This window comes from Trametes versicolor (genome assembly GCF_000271585.1).
Source record: "Trametes versicolor FP-101664 SS1 unplaced genomic scaffold TRAVEscaffold_1, whole genome shotgun sequence".
NCBI classification, from domain to species: domain Eukaryota; kingdom Fungi; phylum Basidiomycota; class Agaricomycetes; order Polyporales; family Polyporaceae; genus Trametes; species Trametes versicolor.
Window position 1 is genome coordinate 4,564,120 of NW_007360321.1, and position 14,567 is coordinate 4,578,686.

General features: G+C 56.1%; 4 protein-coding genes across 4 annotated transcripts; 1 reads left to right on the forward strand and 3 right to left on the reverse strand.

Moving 5' to 3' along the window:
• Positions 1-220: 220 nt before the first annotated feature.
• TRAVEDRAFT_68771 (uncharacterized protein) lies at positions 221-2,590 on the reverse strand (the record flags this gene model as incomplete). Its single annotated transcript, XM_008035153.1, has 21 exons — positions 221-485; positions 549-578; positions 641-761; positions 815-839; positions 900-957; positions 1,012-1,039; positions 1,098-1,157; positions 1,212-1,312; positions 1,380-1,422; positions 1,473-1,488; positions 1,544-1,555; positions 1,621-1,645; positions 1,698-1,732; positions 1,795-1,820; positions 1,881-1,906; positions 1,968-1,985; positions 2,045-2,054; positions 2,113-2,211; positions 2,270-2,283; positions 2,341-2,419; positions 2,478-2,590. The coding sequence occupies 21 exons, from the start codon at positions 2,588-2,590 to the stop codon at positions 372-374; spliced, it is 1,053 nt and encodes a 350-aa protein (XP_008033344.1). The 3' UTR covers positions 221-371.
• A 717-nt stretch (positions 2,591-3,307) lies between these two features.
• Positions 3,308-5,756, reverse strand: TRAVEDRAFT_160102 (uncharacterized protein). The gene is made up of 21 exons (XM_008035154.1): positions 5,536-5,756; positions 5,386-5,464; positions 5,318-5,331; positions 5,167-5,265; positions 5,105-5,114; positions 5,019-5,036; positions 4,941-4,966; positions 4,862-4,887; positions 4,765-4,799; positions 4,685-4,709; positions 4,608-4,619; positions 4,541-4,556; positions 4,443-4,485; positions 4,290-4,390; positions 4,172-4,231; positions 4,093-4,120; positions 3,975-4,032; positions 3,897-3,921; positions 3,734-3,842; positions 3,633-3,671; positions 3,308-3,580 (listed from the first exon to the last, which is right to left on the reverse strand). Exons 1-21 carry the CDS (start codon positions 5,703-5,705, stop codon positions 3,440-3,442), a joined length of 1,134 nt encoding a protein of 377 aa, XP_008033345.1. The 5' UTR covers positions 5,706-5,756; the 3' UTR covers positions 3,308-3,439.
• Positions 5,757-9,728: 3,972 nt separating this feature from the next.
• TRAVEDRAFT_55853 (uncharacterized protein) lies at positions 9,729-11,508 on the reverse strand (the record flags this gene model as incomplete). The annotated part of the gene is made up of 7 exons (XM_008034234.1): positions 9,729-9,853; positions 9,918-9,950; positions 10,006-10,152; positions 10,220-10,349; positions 11,017-11,151; positions 11,199-11,270; positions 11,323-11,508. The coding sequence occupies 7 exons, from the start codon at positions 11,506-11,508 to the stop codon at positions 9,783-9,785; spliced, it is 774 nt and encodes a 257-aa protein (XP_008032425.1). The 3' UTR covers positions 9,729-9,782.
• A 327-nt stretch (positions 11,509-11,835) lies between these two features.
• Positions 11,836-13,429, forward strand: TRAVEDRAFT_140646 (uncharacterized protein). Its single transcript, XM_008035155.1, has 4 exons — positions 11,836-11,941; positions 12,057-12,543; positions 12,606-12,930; positions 12,991-13,429. The coding sequence occupies exons 1-4, from the start codon at positions 11,854-11,856 to the stop codon at positions 13,264-13,266; spliced, it is 1,176 nt and encodes a 391-aa protein (XP_008033346.1). The 5' UTR covers positions 11,836-11,853; the 3' UTR covers positions 13,267-13,429.
• The last annotated feature ends 1,138 nt before the right edge of the window (positions 13,430-14,567 follow it).

A 14,567-nucleotide genomic window follows, 5' to 3' on the forward strand; every position in this document is an offset into this window, starting at 1 on the left:
TATGGATGTATGTTGTGACACGAATTTGATACACCTCGTCTTGGCAATACCGTTCTTATATAATGTTTTCCGACGTACCGGAGGCATTTCAACTCATGGATGATCACGTCCTACTAGCACGTCCTACCATAGATTTCGAGCTTGTTCCCAACTTGAACATGTTCGACGTCTTTGTCTCCGAGTTTGCAACCGGCAGGGATACTGATACGTCTGGCTGTAATGCGAGGGAGCCCGTGGTTAGCACGGGCCGGCACGTCGAATTGCCTTAAATAATGCCACGGGTATATATTCGTACAACAAGGGGACCCAAGCGAACGCCGCGCTGCATGTCATCTTCAGCGCCAAGATAGTACCGCAAGAACAGGTCGATGCTAGTTATGCTTAAGGTCTGCGCCTCGTGCACTATACTCAAGGTCGGCCTCTTGCGACATCTCAAAGGCTTCGGCGTGCACGGTCTGTTCGATCTCGACGTGGACGTGGACAGGCTGTGATGCGAGCGGCCTCGATCAGCGCCCAACTCGACTCCTCCGATACTCTCAGCCACTCACCTTCTGTGAGCGCGTCGATAACCCGCCTGGCTTCGACACCACAAGCATCAGATCCTGCCACAGGTTGGGGTTGACCGGAGGGAGCGACTCACCGACCACGGCGCTCCGGGCTCCCGCGGAGTGAAAGGGCTGTGGAGCAGCATGGGCATGGGATAGCCCTCGTGCGCGTTGGAACCTTGCGACCGGTTCGATAACCCCCTGCGCGCGTTCAAGCTGGCAACCAATCTCAACACGCTATCGAGGTGGGACGATCGTTCTGCGCGTACCTTGCCATGAACGAGTTCGCGTACACTGAGTCCGCAATGAGCATTCGTCTGGTGGGAGTCGGCGTCGCAGAACCGTGCTACTCACTTTTGCTGATGGCGAGATGCAACCCGAGGAATATTAGATTATTCGGCATCGCGAGCCACTGCGTACCCATGTCGTGAGCAGCGACCAAGGGTGTTCGAATTTGGATACGCACGCAGACTAGAGAGACCGCAGTCGTGACACTGGACAAAACTTCGATTTCAGCGCCGCGTAAACCGCGCCGTGAGCGGGGCCACGTACCATGTAAGCATACCGTTCTCTACCGTGTACACGGTCAGCAATCCAATGACATGATCCATCCTACATATGATTCAGCTTGTGTGGATGTTCTGAGACGCATAGCGTCTTGCGTACCTCGCCAGACCGCTCTTGCGTTGCCGAAGATAGTAGCAGAGTATGCCCGTGATCAGGATGTCGAGACCTGTGGACGTTCCGAGTCCCAGGGTGAAGACATACTATATATTACCGTAACAAGGCGTGTTAGGAGCGATGACAACGTTAGCGCCAGATGGAAGGACCCACGCTAAACTTCTTGACAAATTCGGAGAAGCTCTTGAGGCGTAACCTGTGGTGGGGTAAGTACACGCCACTAGGGGTTGATACTACACGACGAACATCTCTCCGGTGGACACTGGATTGAAATGAGAAGCCGTTCTAGTACGGAAATGGGGAGAGCGATGACGTACCTGCAGCCGCAACTATCTCGCGGTAATGGACGTCAGTGTACTATATTCGCAACTCGTATGTTATGAAGGCTGCCAACCTAATCGTATTGATGCTAAGGCAAACTGGGTAAAAGCATAAGCACAGCATGCATATTGTTTATGAGACTCGACTTACCAACGGTCCAGTTATGTACCAATTTCCACGGCTCACTATGACACCGTCAGACTTGCGTACCTCGAGCTACTGCTCGAATAAAAATTGAAAATCTCACATGTATGGATGCGATATGAGAAGAAGCTAGAATGACAGTAGCACCGTCAAATTCACAGCACATACGTTCGTACGAGGTAGACGCACCAGTGCACCAGAAATGTAGTCATGGCCTGCATTGCCGTGATGATCAGCCCCGTGTGAGGCGAGGTAATTGAAATACGGGGTACTCACTGTAAGGGCGACCGTCATCTGCCACGAGAACAGTCAGTACAAAGCTGGCGCATGCCAAATATTTCCCTTCGACATACCGCGACCGACCTAGAAAGCATACACATCCTCAGTATGAGCCACCGGCCAGAGAGTGTTTCGAACGGACCAGGTAATGCCATCCAGACCGTCAAATTTCCCAAAGCCGAGTACGAGATTCTCCCAGTTTGCGATGCCCACCATGGCGGAGTGCACACAATCCAAAAGCCTGGTGGGCCGTGTTCGTCAGACTTCAGTTCGTCGGAGACGTGCTCGTCTCGTCATACCAGATCAAGGCAACCTGTGGGGGAGTTCGTCATGGCTATACAGCAAGCTCAATATCGTCGAAGAGGCCCACCATAGCTTTCATTTTCTTGGGGTCGTTTGGATACATTTGCCAGTATATGACTACTTGCATGAGGACCGCACCCGACAGACTTCCGGCAAATCATCGTCAGGTCAAGAATGTAGTACCAAGGCACGTGAGACACTCACAATAGTGCGACTAGTCCTCCGACGAGGACCGCGCCCGACGATTGGTACAGCGCATCCCATGTCTCCTCGTCGACATCGATGTTTGCAGCTGCACGCACTGCGGTATGCAACATGGCGATTCTGTTCCAGTCACCTCGATGTTTAGCGCACAAGGACAGCGGTTACGGGGGCAAATGCGGTTATGCTCAAAGTTCTCCGACGCCACGATCCTTATGAACCTACTAGACCCGACCCGGCCGTACCACGAACAGATTCGACGTCAAAGCCTAGGGCGCTGTGCGCCACCTAGTGAGCGCGTCGCCCGACGTATGTCACACACTCGGACATCGCATGAGAAGATACTGCCGGATTGGAGGCAGAAGCTGCAACTCCGGCACCTGGAAGGGGACCATCATACTAATGGAAGGGTGTCCAACTGCTATATGAGTGATGATGTTGATTGCAGCCGCGGTTCACGCACCCTTCGTCTTCACTGATCACTAGGCCACCGGAAGAGTGGCAGTCAGACCAGTGGTTGTCCAGACGATGTGTCGAATGTTTGTCCTAGATCCGAAATGACCTTTAGCAATCATTGCCGAGGGACTCTTCACCACTATGTGTGCACCATCTGAGTATTGCAAACGAGGGGTGGCCGCAGCCGGAAAGAGCATCCGACACCCAAGCGCTTGCTTGGTGGCGCATGCCCGACCACGCGGCCGTAGTGCCAGGGATCCCAGTCCGAAGCTGACCGGGAGAGCGGTACTTCGGAGGTGCTCTCACACCGGAAACCTAGTCGCAGTATCTTGGAGACGAATGTCCTTCGTATGATTCGTACCGCGCTCGTGAGACGGCGCACAGCCCAGAGCCGGGCGTGATCTAGAATTATGGTGGAATACGAGTAAGCGCTAATATGTACAAATATACAGACGATGGAGAAAACGGATGACACGATACTCGTACAGCACGCCGCCGAGGATCCATACTCAGTGTACCTTGGCATCTGTCACGTCCGACGTAGCGCGCTTCTCGGACTCGACGGAAACGCTGTCCCCGTCTGTGTGCGGCCTATGTCTGTCCAGGTCGTGCTGCACGGTCTGCTCGACATCGATGGTGATCTCCACCGCCTGCGTACATCGAGTGAGTATGGGAGAGCCGGGTACCAAAGAAACTGCGCACCTTGGGATTACCGGGCACCGAAAGGCCTCCGTGGCGTTGCTGCGCATATCAGCCGCTCGTCAGTATAACCCTATCAGTGGCAGCATCATTGTGGCGCTCACGTTCTCTCTCGAATTGCTACTGCTGGGGAACCTTACGGGCAGTGCATAGGCTTCTACGACGTTTCCGGAGTTTTGCGACCTGTTCGCCAAGGCCTTCCGTGCGTTGAGGCTAGCGTAGATGAACTTAGCGAAGCTCGTCTGAGGAGAAGGTTCCGTTGCGCACCTCGCCAGGAAGGAGTTGGCGTACACTGCGGAGAATCGTCAGAAGATGCGAACACGGGATTTGAAAATGCCGAAGTACGTTTGTTGATGGCTAGATGCATCCCCAAGAACGCAAAGTTGCTTCGCATGAAGAGCCACTGAGCAGGGCAATCATAATCAGGCCCGTAGTTATACGAAAGAGCGCCGACGCCACTGACAAAAAATAGCGAGAGAGACGTCGCAACACTGAAATTACGGTCAGTTAGGGCCCGCGATCGTACATGGCCGTCTACGTACCATGTGATCATCCCGTTCTCAACGGCGTACAGCGTAAGCACGTCGATGATACGGTTCATGCTGAACGCAGCTTGTTAGCGTTCGCGCTGACGGGCGGAGCATGGATCCAGGGACTCACCGGACGAACGCAGTGCGCCCTCTTCGAATGTAATAGCACATGATGATCGTGATCAGGATGTCGAGGGAAGCGGATACGGCCAGGCCGAGGGTGAACACCCACTGTACCGGCATCAACATCGAAGGGATGCACTAGGAGTAGGAATGGCCTTACTGAGAACTTCGAGACGAATAAGGGGTAATTTCCTAGTTTGATCCTGATAAGCAGAAAGAGTCAACGCCGTGCGCGGATCAGGTAGGGGTGGCGCGCACATCTCTGACGTTGTTACTGCGTTTTACGGATGAGAGAATGCTTCAAAGTAACCGACCCGAGACTCACCCGAAGCGGCACCTAAGGAGAGTGGCTGTCAGTTAGGACGGATGAGGACATTGAGTTTGCGGCTCCGCAGGACCCACCAACTCGCAGTAAAGCCAGAGTGACCTAGAGCATGTAAGTCAGATGCCGCGCTCTCTTCGAGCTGTCCATGGATGCTTACTAGAGGCATGGTAATGTACAAGTTCCCTCTGCTTACTGTGAAGAGGTCAGCAATCAGCATACTGGAAACATGGTTCCCGAAGTGTGAGATGGCCTACACGAGTAAATCCTATGAATGAAGAAACTGACATCGGGTTAGGTAGTTTGACAGTTTCCATGACCATATCCCCGACTTACCAGTGCACAATGAACGTGGTCACAGCCTGCAAGGTGTGAGGACAATTCCATACGGATCCAAACAGATGATTAACTGACCGTGAGGGCGATTGTAATCTGACGGGCCAGACGATTGTATCGAACCGTTAGAGTTGAAGCTATATTGAGAGGGTACGCCTACATACCGCGATCGACCTGTACCTTCCAGTCAGCAGCGGAGACAAGGGGGCCCGATCGGTTCGCTCACCATGCTATAGAGTCCAGCTTATCGAAGGACCCATAATGGATGACTAGATTCTCCCAGTTCGCAGTGATAGCCATGGAAGAGTGAAGCACGTCGAGCATCCTAAACACTTGTGGTCAGAACACGACGGAAGGAATGCCCCCACATGACCCACCATATCGCAATGACCTGATCGACGACCGCATTAGTTCCGCGAACCTACAGCTGTATGTGCACACTCACCAACGTCTTTACTCTCCACCTATCCGTCGAGTATAGCTGAAAGTACAAGGCTACTTGCATGAACACCGCCCCTGACAGGCTGCGCGGGTCAGCCCCAAGATCGTCACGACTTTCGCGGAGATCCCGCACACTGACGTAACCGACACTCACAATAACGCCATGAGCCCCCCTAAAAGCACCGGCGGCGGCGAGTGGTTGAACACGGTCGTCGCTATCTGCCCAGCGGAAGGGGCACCTTCTTCCACCGCGTCGCGCGCCATGGCGACTATCGCCATCGAGCCCGCAGAGTGTAGAGGAGGTAGAGCGTAGGTGGCGGGCATCTTCTGTGGCCGGTCCAGCACGTCGTCGGGCGCGAGTCTCAGAAATACGACAGGACGCCGCGCAAACCCCCTGCCAAGCGATATATACGGCAGTCTTAAGCTTGACGCTGATTCCATTGAGCGGCGAAGCGCTGCCAGCCGCCCCAGTAGCCGATGCAGGTTGCGGGCTGCAGCTCGGTTCAGCTCCTGGACGCCCCCACGGAGGTGTCCGGGCACCCAATTACAGCGCAAAGTACCGGTCTGCTCGTGCGACCCGGCTCGAAACACGTCAGAGCCGCAACCCAGCGCCGACGGCCACGGATAGGGGAGAGGCGCGTCGCGCGGAAACGCTGAGGGTGGCCAGCTGACCCTCCATAAACTGACGACTCGACCTGCTTGTGGCCGTCTAGCCCGCATATGGGCCACGGGATGGCGGAGGTGCACAGCTTCTAACGCGAGTGGCGTTCTTCCTTCAGCCTGCAGGACGGCATGGCGATGTTCTCCTAGCATCACCTGCACAACCACGGGCGGCATGGTGGGCGCTTGGTACTTCGAGCCAGTGCCAGCACGGGCGCGCCGATAGGGCCTTGGATCAAAATGCGGTTGGTGTAGCTGAACCATGCTAAGGTGGCAAGATGTGCGAAAGGCGGTCTGAGGCATATGGGAATGGTGTCTCCGGAGTACGTATCGTACACACTGTCAGACAACATGCAGTCAGTTATTGGCAAAACATGAGACTGCACAACACCCACCGATCACCGAGTAGTGGCTACAAACTTACTCGGAGGTAAGGTAAAGGTTCAAACGGCGTTCAGCTGCGAGCAGAGTCATGGTTCAGCAGTATGTGATGGTTGTCAGACAAGCGCAAGCTCCGGGGGACGTACGTACTCACTTCCACACAGCAACGAGAAGGACCCGTTTCGAGAGAGAGCTCTACCACTGTAGGATTCCCTACGCAGGGGCTACCGATGCACTTCTCCACGCAATGGCAGTTACAAGCTCGGTGTCCTGCATTGTGCCCGAGACACCCGTGTAGTCGAGCTTCAAATTGGATAAGGAACGGCCAGTAGTGGGGCCGGGTCCGCCCTCGTCTGGAGCGCACACATGTGTCTTTTCTTGTATCCGGTGCAAGCGGCTGCTCTCCGTACTGCGGATGAAGGGATGCCAGTATCTCAGCGCCGGGCGGTGAAGTTAGAGTTCGGGCGCAACAGTGCTGGAACGTTCAACAAGGAGCTGCACTGCTAGATACGAGAAGGTTGAGTTCGCGATGATGTGGGAACAGGGTGAACTCGCCTCGCGCTCCCCCGCTGTCTGGATGGACGGTGTCCCATTTAGGGTTGAGGGAACTCCCGGGAGCTGCCACCTCGGAGGGACCGGGACGAAGAAGCATCTATAGCATTTCAAGAATCCGTGAGGTTAGCGCGGACATAGAAACATGCGCATATGAGCGTTTCTCACCGTCGGGCCCATGATTACGCCGTATCCAGAGCTTATTCCAGCCGCCAGCGCAGCGGGGTACACCGGTGCCTATGTCGAGGAAGGCAGGACCGTCCCAGCGTGTTTGCATGCCGCATTGAGACAACATGGCGAATTATAAGCGTTGCTCGCTCTTCATCTGGGAGATACACACATTGCTCCCGCGGCCGGGGAGTCGGATCCAGCCGTTTCGAAGACGTACTCGGCATGCGCACTGCGTCACATTTCGCAGGCAGACGACGACCCTGGTGGGAGTCCTCCCCAAGGATGGAACGATCAGCGACCGTCGGTCCATTTAGCAATGATGAGCCGATGTCCTATTGCCATTTGCCACGGACGCGGTCATCAGGGTCCTGCGATCCTGCTGTCCCGCGGGTGCCTGTCTGCCTGCCCGCATCCTGTACTCCATCACAGATGTCAGCCTCCGAAAACATGCATACCGACAACCTGAACGCACTTTACCGGTGACGGCTGGCACAACCTCCGCGCACCTCCGCAATCAAACTGATCCCGGGGGTGGCTGATCGTGGTGCGCACCACGGTTGGCCAACTCTCCGGAGCAGCCTCCATCGGCCAGCCACGATCTGTCTCACATACGCCCTTCTAGCAGCGGCGCGCTGACATCGAAGCACCCCGCACAGCGGTGAACCACACGTTCCGATCCAGCATCGGAGGTGACGGGACGGTGGGAACACGACGCCCCATGACGTGCGCACGGCAGTCGTGCGTGCACGCCCTCCGCCGTGCACGCCGTCGTGACGGAGATGGAGGGAAGAGAAGCGGGGGCGCGGGCGCAATACAACGCTTACAGCAGCGCTCGGTGATCGAATGTCGACGCGCCAAGTCAGCGGCGCCGCCGCGTGGAGATTGGTCGGCGCGGAACCCAGGCAGCTTCAGGTTGGCTTCAGGAACCGAAAGGTGCACCCACGGGAGTGTGGACGGCCTCCGCGAGAGGGTCCGGGCTGCTTTCGCCATAGTAAGCTCGGCGAGCTATCGCGTGCTTCTCGGCCTCGCACGCGCTCGTGCAGATCCGGAGCCTTCATGTGCTATGAATTGACGATGGATCGATCGCAGGTTAGCCCCCGGATGATGTTAACAGTCTAGGGCACCTACCGTGCACCAAGCCAGATGCATCTTGAGCGGCATGGACGGAAAAGGTCTAGCAGGAGGATTGCTATGGGCGCAGTGAATGCAAAAACAAACCCTTGCTTCCGATCTGATCCTTCATGTAAGGCAATGAATACATACTTAGCACGACAACCTAAGCTGCACACAAGAAAGTGGCTGTTGCCGCACCTCGGTTTCCCGGTCGAGTTATCACAGGGACATTCCAATTAGAGCGGCACAAGAATAGGACGAACGACGTTCGGTGGCGATCGCACGGACCTGCGTTGCGCAAGCGACCTAGAAACAGCATCGCGTAAGTCACCATTCAGAGAATAGACGCGGAGCAATGACCTGCAAGGGTTGTTTGAAAAGGTACTCCGATGATCCTCCTGGAATTCGACTTGGCTTTCTGAGGGGCGAGCGATGTCGATCTGCCACATTACTGAACAAGGCCTGCTCGGGTGAACAAGGTTGCCATGCAATGTATACCTGCGCCACATTAGCCCCCACGCCGCAGCCGCTCAATGACCGACCCTTCACTCGGAATGGCACCGGCGAGCATCCGAAGCGAGCGCGGGGTCAGTCTCCAGCGCGGAACCTGGTGGCATGCGGCAATGGCACATCTAATACCGCATACACACACTGAAACCGAGCCCGTAATGTCTGCGAGGTCCCAGGCCGCCGGGCTGCAGGGACAGTAGACCGCTTAGCTAGAACGCATACGGCATTCAGCATTGCGCGCCACGTACATCCGCGCCTTCGCGTCTTCGTGCCATGCACATAGGGGCCGCGATGATCAGCCACCGAAAGGGTGGCGTGGGCTGCGCTCGTCCTGCCGAGGTATAGGCCCCCGATGGCAAGCCTGTGGCCGCGTCCGTGGGGCAGGCTGTGGGTCGCACCGCGAAGAAGTACGGAAATAGTCACAGAAGCACCCATGGGCCTGAGCTACTCACACCGATATGCCCCGGCGTTCGCACACGGCCCAGTAGCCAAAAGCCGGGTATTCCCTCTTCGAGGGCACGCAACCTGGGCACGATGAGGACTTCTAAGTTCGTGCGGTGCGTGCCGCCGGGTCGTCCGTCCGGGTCCCGAGGACGCCATGGCGCGCGTGAGAGACGATCCGTGGATATGGGCCGCGCTTCCGCGCATCCTCCATGCTGCTTCCGTGGTATTGAATGTACACAATGGTTCGGAAAGTTTGGGGCCTGTGAAAGCTTTCATACTGACGCCACCAAGATATAGAAGGACAGGGTACTGACTGTGCTGGAAAAGGGACGGGCCAATCGCCTTGGTGTCCGGGCTCCGCTTCCCAAGTATAGGGAATCCTGCATGCCATCTACGGAGCATATACACGCGCATATTGGCAACTGTGAATTCCGGTAACCAACTTATACTCGGTGTCGTGGATTGAGTGAGCGGCCCCCTCACGCCGAGTGAGAGGTCGAGTGCCTCTTTCTTCTTGATACAGTGTATCGCCTGCTAGGGACGCACTTAGATTATCAGTATCCGAAGTACCTAAATGTTCTCCGTCGCCGGACGCTTCTCCAGCACTCTGTCTACTATGCCAAATTGCAATGCCTCTTGCGCTAGTAAATCCATGAAGTATCAGCTTAGCCGCGAAACCCACCACAGACCAGCCGCGCAACTTACCCGTCATGAAGTAATCCCGCTCTAGCGCTTTCTCTGTCCCGAACCACTCGTGAGAAGGCGTTAGTACAAACCATAAACGGATACGTACGGAAGCGATCAACACCCTCCTGCACACTCTCGCCTTCGTGGGCACAATGCTTTTGGTATATACCAGTGAGCACTTCCCGCACTCGAAGAATCTCCTTCGCATGGATCGCAATGTCAGTCGCCTGGCCAGAAGCACCGCCAGACGGTTCTGCAAAAATCGCGCGTTGTATGTGGGTCAGATACTCTTTCTCGTCGATATTTTGTAAAGAACGTACGATGGATCATGATGCTGGAGTTTGGTAGTGCATGCCGCTTTCCCTTCTCACCTGCGACTAATAGAAGCGACCCCATAGAACACGCCTGGCCGACGCAGTAGGTATGAATAGGTGAGGAAACATATTGCATCTGATTTTTGGACGTCAGCCACAGCCAGTCCAGCATCCAAGCACGGGAAACATTGGGTGACCCCCCGTAAGGATTTGATACAGTTTGGGCCACAGGAAATGTGTGACAGGGTACAATCAGGGTACCCACGCCGTTTAGCTCTGCTAAGCAAGAGCAGCCTTCCGAGCACGATAGACACAGGTTTTGATACAGGTCGAGGGCAGCTGGAAGTTCTAAAGCGCTACGGAAAGTGCTCGATGAACCCCCGATCTGGTAGGCGAGCGCATACAAGCGCTCGGAAAGGCCCACTTCAGGGCGCTGTAGCATCTTCGCCAACGATTCAAACACACCCGCACCTCTAGCGAGGTTTAGAGAGGGGGATACCACCCCTCTCTAAATCATGACCGAGAACGCGGACTGGGATTGCTGATTCTCAGATTGTCACGCTCGGAGCGGACATCTGGGTGCAACCAAGTCATCTAAACCTGTATCTAAACAGCTTACGGAGTCACCCATTAACAGACATCATGACCCTTGGCTAGGTGCACGAACTTGAAGCAAATCATGACTGTCACCATTCTCTTTGTGTGGAACACAGGAATTTTGGCAGCTATCATTTGCTTCGCAATCTTGCACTCTTTCAAGTGTCGTAATATCTTATAGTGCTTGTTGTTCAGAGATCACTCACCGTGTCATAAATGGCAAGGCCGGCGGTCACACTACCTCCTGGAGAGTTGACGTAGACATGAATAGGTTTGGAGGTCTCCTCGGCCTCTAGGAAGAGTAGTTGTGCAACTACGAGTGCAGAGTCGGTGTCCATGATCTTGCAATTGTTTGAATTACGACTTCAGACGGAGACGATGCACTCACTGGTCCGTAAAGCATAATCACTCGTTCCCGAAGTAGACGCGAGAAGATATCATAGCTTCGTTCTCCCCGGCCCTGCATGGTGTTTGAGCCTCAGGTTGGCCCCTGCAAGCGCCTTATGACAGACCGTCTGTTCGATGACAATGGGGACCAGGTTGGCAGTCACAGGATGTGCATGTCCACGCAGTGCGTTCCAGTTTCCGAGTCCCGCTACCGGATGAAGACGGCGAGCATACTTGGTAATTGACGGAGTTTCCTGCCTCCTAGATTTTGCAAGTTCCTTCAAGCAAGAACGTTTGAGAGCAAAAGACATGCCAGAGTCGTTGGGCCAGAGATGAGCGGAAAGCAAGAGTGAATGGCTGCTCGCGGGTTGCGAGTCGGCAGCGCTGGGGCAAGTCCACGACACAGATAGACGCCGATACGCGCCGCGTTCACGTGATGCGCGCGTTTGCGCGCTACGGTTCAGCCACGCCTCCCCGTCCGCTCTCTCCGAGTCCTTCGCTCTCCTCCATCGCGGTTCACTCTAGCCGTGGTCTCCCGCCTACACATCTACCTGTGCATACCTCTGTACGACACATACTGCATATACGCAGCGTCACGCCCGCAACGAACAGTCATGACACACCGTCTACGCCCGGACCGGTCGACGGAGACCCCGATGGACTTCGAGTTTACGTCGAGACCAAGCAGTAACACGAAGCCCGTATGGGCTACTTCGGGTCAAGACCCGCATACACCAAAGAAACGTGAGTGTTTCTGTATGCTCGCTGAACCGACGCGGATTGGTCGTGCGAGCTATGCACCCATCCAGAAGCGCTTCGCTTCTTCGTGGGTCTAATGCATTGCTCATGTTCGCTGCAGGTACCATAACGGACGTGAACCCTTCGACACCAGTATTCTCTGGTACACCCAGCACTCCAACATGGCCAACATTCAGCCAGCACAACAATGTCCCCTTCCTCTTCAAAGAGCCCGTCCCACAAACCCCACACACGCCCGCTTGGGCACCACCATCTAGCTTCTCGCCGCAGAAAGCGTTTCCCCAGCCGGAGCTCAAGGATGTGGACATGTCAGAGCCGGCCTCTCCGGAGAAGGAAAACGGGGGCGACGGTGAGCGGTCGCTTGCAGTGGGTGCATTGCGGAGGGTCTTCAAGAAGCGGAACGCGAGGGATCGGAGCCAGCTTGGGCGTCGGCGTACGAGGGTCGACGATGACGAGAGCGCGGGAGAGGATAGCGGCGAGGAGGACGATGGGTACGGCGCCGTCACACGCAAGACATCCAACCACTACACCCTCAACCTCGCTGGGCCCACCGCACCACAGTCTGACATGCCATATCGACTGCTCGGGTACGTCGCTCTCTAGTCATATTTTGCTATGGGACAAGTCGCACCAACACACGCACCCGCAGCTACGTCCAAGTACTCTTCAACGCCTCGCTCGCGGCCATCTTCATCTACCTCGTCCTACAGTTCATCTTCACGGTCCAGCATGACGTCGAACACCGCGTCGCAGAGTACTCGATGGACGCCGTGCAGGAGATCGCCCAGTGCGCGATGCTCTACAAGACGAACCTCTGCGCGCAGAACGCCGTGCCCGCGATGGCGCACCAATGCGCGACCTGGGAGACCTGCATGCACCGCGACCCGTCCAAGATCGGGCGTGCGCGCATCAGCGTCGAGGTCCTCGGCGAGGTGCTCAACTCCTTCGTCGAGCCAATCAGCTGGAAAGCACTGGTGAGTGCTCACCCGAGCACGTCCCGCTTGGGCTGTATGCTAATATGGGCATGCGTGTAGATCTTCACGGTAGTCTCTCTCGCGTTCTTCACGCTCTTCGTCAACTCGGTCCTCATGCTCTTCCGTTCGCGCACCAACCCCGCGACACACCTCGCGCCTACGCATGTTCCGCCCCATCTCATCGCCCCTGCGGTACCGTACCACGCCCCTCATGGGTACCTCCCTCCCGCACACGAGTGGGGCGGAAAGGGCTGGAGGCGTGGAGACGACGGGTCGGAGGAGCTCGCACCGCGGCGCCGACGACTGGATGACGGACAAGCTGCCAAGATCAAGTAGTGGCCGCCCGAGGGGAGCATCGCTCGGTCAACCGGGGTTGCCGGCGGAACCTGGAGCGAAGTATACTTGTAGATGAATATGAAGACCACACGACATTGAAAACAAAAGCGCGACACCCTCACTATGCATCACTAATTTACGCATACTGCATATTCACTGTTCCTACCTGGTTCCCACCGTAAGGTCACCGTTAGTACTTAGGTGAGCCGTGCCTTCATCTCCTCTCACTCGGCCGTCGCTGACCTCGTCCCGTTGCGTTGGGCAGGGCATTATGATATATCGTGTTCTATAGCCACAACTTGCACTTCCTGACGGTATCCTCCAGCATTCTTGCGAACGTCTCCCGGTACACCCACCCTAACCGCCGTACGGCGCCGCTCATGTGCCTGGACCCAGCACTTAGGCTACTTCCCTCGCCCACGCGTGTTTAGTTTGGCAGACGACGCCAAGCCCGCGGCGGGCATTTAGCCCCTTAAGTCCCCGGCATTCACAGCGGTCGGATACGCTCTCGTGCGTCCGCGCGGGTCTATGGCGGCGTCTCCCACGCGGTATTTAAACCTGGCATCGGGCGAGGATGGGTAGGAACACAGATACCTTGAGCCCTATGGGATGCGCTATGCTCACACGAGAGCACACGATGTCCGGTACGCGTGGGTTTGATACCTTGTGAGGTGGGTCACGAATAACGGGTCTGCTCGCTGAATGTTTTCAACAATTTACTTCAGCAATGCCCGGACCTACAAACCTCGGATCGGGTGCAGATGCCTTTCGCCGCCATTCGCACACTCGTTGCCAGGAGTACTCAATGCGCCACCCTAAAACGATCGCCCTCACTCAGGAAGTTCCCCTTTTGTCCAGCGTCTCGCAGAGCCGCGCAGGCCAATACATTGGGCATGAAGAGAAAGGCAGAGCGAAAGGAACCCAAGTTCGAAAAGCTCGAAACAGTAAGCCGGTCGCCGCCGTGAATCTCATGCATCTGCGAGAGCCTCGCACTCACTAGGGTCTTGAGGGTGCCGCTCGACAGGATCGTGCCGTGCGGGTATTGCGCGGACTTCGTGGCTATATACTCCACCAGTCAATGGCCGGTGCCTCACGCGACCTCCCGCGGTCCCGCGAATACACGACGGGTCCAGTAAGATCGGAACCGTCCGTCTGCAGGGCCTCCCCTTCTCGCTTCGCTCTATACCGGAAGACTGCGATGAATGGCCGGCACAGGGACGGTTTGGAATGCAGTCCCTCTCGTACGTCAGCCCTTCGGGACCTTTGGATGCTGTCCCCCAAAACTCGTCTTCCGGTTGTAC

Excerpts from the sequence above, each read along its gene's own strand:
- TRAVEDRAFT_160102 (XM_008035154.1), bottom strand. The coding sequence starts at position 5,705 with ATGCCCGCCACCTACGCTCTACCTCCTCTACACTCTGCGGGCTCGATG. Across the intron at positions 3,843-3,896 it reads GCCAACTCCTTCCTGGCGAG|CCTCAACGCACGGAAGGCCT; the intron begins GTGCGCAACGGA and ends CATCTACGCTAG. Across the intron at positions 3,581-3,632 it reads CGGTGCCCGGTAATCCCAAG|GCGGTGGAGATCACCATCGA; the intron begins GTGCGCAGTTTC and ends CGATGTACGCAG.
- TRAVEDRAFT_140646 (XM_008035155.1), top strand. The coding sequence starts at position 11,854 with ATGGACTTCGAGTTTACGTCGAGACCAAGCAGTAACACGAAGCCCGTA. Across the intron at positions 12,544-12,605 it reads ATGCCATATCGACTGCTCGG|CTACGTCCAAGTACTCTTCA; the intron begins GTACGTCGCTCT and ends ACGCACCCGCAG. Across the intron at positions 12,931-12,990 it reads CAATCAGCTGGAAAGCACTG|ATCTTCACGGTAGTCTCTCT; the intron begins GTGAGTGCTCAC and ends GCATGCGTGTAG.